Consider the following 3,526-nt stretch of genomic DNA (forward strand, 5'->3'; position numbering starts at 1 on the left):
CTGGGTGCCCGGAGGCACCACACAGGAGCAAAGCACAGCTCTGGGTGCCCGGAGGCACCACACAGGAGCAAAGCACAGCTCTGGCGTTTCAGGGATCCATCATCCACAGCTGCGGTCTCCAGAGAGATAACCTACGGGGCACTTCTGTTAAATGATCATTATTTTTATTGTCAATACATTTACTTCCTTCCTTCCTTCCTTCCTTCCTTCCTTCCTTCCTTCCTTCCTTCCTTCCCCTCTTTCTTTCGTTTCTCGAGACAGGGTTTCTCTGTGTAGCTGCCGTGGCTGTGAGATCCTCCTGCCTCTACTTCCCAAGAACTGGAATTAAAGGTGTGTGCCACCACTGCCTGATTAAACCAATAATTTCAAAAATTGAAGTCACATTTATACTATTAAGCCAATAATTTCTTTTTTAAAAAAATTGTTTTTATTCAGCTATATATTTTTCTCTACTCCCCTCCCTACCTCTCTCTCCCCTTCTCCCCTCTCCCATGATCTCCATGGTCCCAATTTACTCAGGAGATCTTGTCTTTTTCTACTTCCCATGAAGATTAGATCCATGTATGTCTCTTAGGGTTCTCATTGTTGTCTAGGTTCTCTGGGATTGTGATTTGTAGGGTGGCTTTCTTTGCTTAATATCTAAAAGCCACTTATGAATGAGTACATGTGATAATTGTCTTTCTGGGTCTGGGTTACCTCACTCAATGTGATGTTTTCTAGATCCATCCATTTGTCTGCAAATTTCAAGATGTCATTATTTTTTTTCTGCTGTGTAGTACTCCATTGTGTAAATGTACAACTTTTTCCTTATCCATTCTTTGGTTGAGGGGCATTTAGGTTGTTTCCAGGTTCTGGCTATGACAAACAATGCTGCTATGAACATAGCTGAGCACTTGTCTCTGTGGCACGATTGAGCATCCTTCAGATATATACCCAAAAGTGGTAGTACTGGGTCTTGAGGAAGGTTGTTTCCTAATTTTCTGAGAAATTGTCACACTGACATCCAAAGGGGCTGGACCAGTTTGCACTCCCACCAGCAATGCAGAAGTGTTCCCTTTATCCCACAACCTCTCCAGCATAAGTTGTCATCAGTGTTTTTTGTTTTTTGAGACAGGGTTTCTCTGTAGCTTTAATGCCTGTCCTGGAACTAGCTCTTATAGACCAGGCTGGCCTCGAAACTCACGGAGATCCGCCTGCCTCTGCCTCCTGAGTGCTGGGATTAAAGGTGTGCGCCACCACTGCTCGACTCAGTGTTTTTGATCTTGGCCATTCTTACAGGTGTAAGATGGAATCTCTGAATTGTTTTGATTTGCATTTCTCTGATGGCTAAGGATGTTGAACATTTCCTTAGTGTCTTTCAGCCATTTTAGATTCCTCTGTTGAGAGTTCTCTGTTTAGGTGTGTACCCTATTTTTTAATTGGATTATTTATTCTTTTAATGAACAATTTCTTGAGTTCTTTGTATATTTTGGAGATCAGCCCTATGTCCGATGTGGGATTTGTGAAGATCTTTTCCCATTCTGTAGGCTGTCATTTTGTCTTGTTGACCGCGTCCTTTGCTTTACAGAAGCTTTTCAGTTTCAGTGTGTGTGCTGCTGGGGTTCTATTTAGGAAGTGGTCTCCTGTGCCAGTGAGTTCAAGTGTACTTCCCACTTTCTCTTCTAAAGGGTCAGTGTGGCTGGCTTTATGTTGAGGTCTTTGATCCATTTGGACTTGAGTTTTGTGCATGGTGATAGATATGGATCTATTTTCATTCTTCTACATGTTGATACCCAGTTATGCCAGTATCATTTGTTAAATATGCTTTCTTTTTTCCATTTGATTTTTTTTTTGCTTCTTTCTTTGTCAAGAATCAGGTGTTAATAGTGTGTGGATTAATATCCAGTTTTCCATTTGGTTTTATTGGTCTTCTTGTCTGTTTTTATGCTAATATCAGGTTGTTTTCAGTACTATATAAGCCAATAATTTCATACCCCAAGACAGATATGGTAGAGACGGGATATTAGGAGCTCAAAGCCAGCCTCAGACAGCATGGGACCAACAAAAGACTAGGAAAATAGCACCTGTTGCACAAACCTCATTTCAGATCTCTGAATCCGAATAGAAAAAATTTAGAAGTCAGATGCCATAGACGTGTTTGGAATCCCAGGGATGGAGAGGACGGGCAGGACTGCTGGACACTGGTAGCTTCCCTGGAGTTCTCAGCACAGAGCAGACAGACTTGCCAGAGACTGACTCCAACAAGATGTGTATGCGTGCGCACGTGCACACACACACACACACACACACACATGAACGTACGCATGTACGCGCGTGTGCACACACATATACACACACGAGGAGGGCAGCACCAACAAGAACTATGTCCTGGAACACACTATGTAGACCAGGCTGGCTTCAGACTCACAGAGATCAGCCTGTCTCTCCCCACCATACCTGACCCAATACTTTTGTTTGTTTGTTTTTTGAGACAGGGTTTCTCTGTAGCTTTAGTGCCTGTCCTAGCATTTGCTCTGTAGACCAGGCTGACCTCAAGTTCACAAAGATCTACCTCCTGCCTCTGCCTCTGCCTCTGCCTCTCGAGTGCTGGGATTAAGTGTGTGTGTGTCGCCTGGCTGACCTTGAATTTTGATCCTTTTGCCTTGCCGTGGATTTGTCTCTATTCCCAGCTCCATCTTATTTTATTTTTATTATTTTTAATTTTTATTCATGTGTGTGTGTATTTGTGGCTGGGTGAGTGAATGCCACGTGTGTGTATGTGTTCATGTGCGTGCGTGCGTGCGTGCGTGCGCGCGCGTGTGTGTGTGCACGTACGCACGTCCTGGGAGGACAGACACAGGCACTGGATACCTTAGAGCTGAAATTACAGACATTTGTTAAATTACAGGCATCTGTGAGCCATCCAGTCGTGTTCTGGGATTGGAACTTAGGGAGAACAGCAAATGCTCTTATCCCTGACCCCAGCTGCATTTAAACAGGATTTGTGTGTGTTCTGAAGACTGTTTTAGACCATCAAATGAGTAACTCCGGTCCACCCTACACTCTCTTCAGTGGTATGGTTCAGGCGGAAGCAGCACAGCTCAATTTAACTGTGAGATGGGCATGCTCGTCACGGACCACCACTGGGCTGATGTGTGGGTGAAATTAGGAGGGGTCTTCCAGGAGCACATACTTGGTGTGCGCCGTCCCCTGAGTTTCTCACCAAAGGTCTCGCCGGTCAGCTGAGCGCAGGCTCTTGGTGTCTCTGGGACCTGCTCTTGCCTGGTTTCGCCACACCTGCCCCATACCACTTCTCCCCTGCCCTCTACAGATCTTCAGCTTTGAGATCAAGGTCAGCGTTGCTATCATCACCTTTGCTTCCGAGCCCAAGACCATCATGTCCATCCTGAGTGAGAAATCCCAGGATGGGGTGGAGGTGATCAGCAGTCTGGACAAAGTCTGCTATAAAGGTTTGGTCGTCATCTGCAGGGGGAGGTCATCTGGTCGGGAGGTCATCTGCAGGGGGAGGTTATCTGCAGGGGGAGGT

At 45.3% G+C, this 3,526-nt stretch overlaps 2 protein-coding genes across 2 annotated transcripts in view; one reads left to right on the forward strand and one right to left on the reverse strand.

Annotated features, from left to right (window-relative positions):
* LOC101994656 (RT1 class I histocompatibility antigen, AA alpha chain-like) overlaps positions 1-3,526 on the reverse strand; it is a 629,094-nt gene that overhangs the window by 368,673 nt on the left and 256,895 nt on the right. The window lies entirely within an intron of this gene.
* Positions 1-3,526, forward strand: part of C2 (complement C2) — a 14,291-nt gene that overhangs the window by 3,986 nt on the left and 6,779 nt on the right. The window contains exon 7 of the mRNA XM_005370799.2: positions 3,311-3,449. Within this exon, the coding sequence (XP_005370856.1) occupies positions 3,311-3,449 (139 nt within the window). The remainder of the gene's footprint in view (positions 1-3,310; positions 3,450-3,526) is intronic.

This window comes from Microtus ochrogaster, unplaced genomic scaffold (assembly GCF_000317375.1).
Source record: "Microtus ochrogaster isolate Prairie Vole_2 unplaced genomic scaffold, MicOch1.0 UNK87, whole genome shotgun sequence".
Taxonomy (NCBI): domain Eukaryota; kingdom Metazoa; phylum Chordata; class Mammalia; order Rodentia; family Cricetidae; genus Microtus; species Microtus ochrogaster.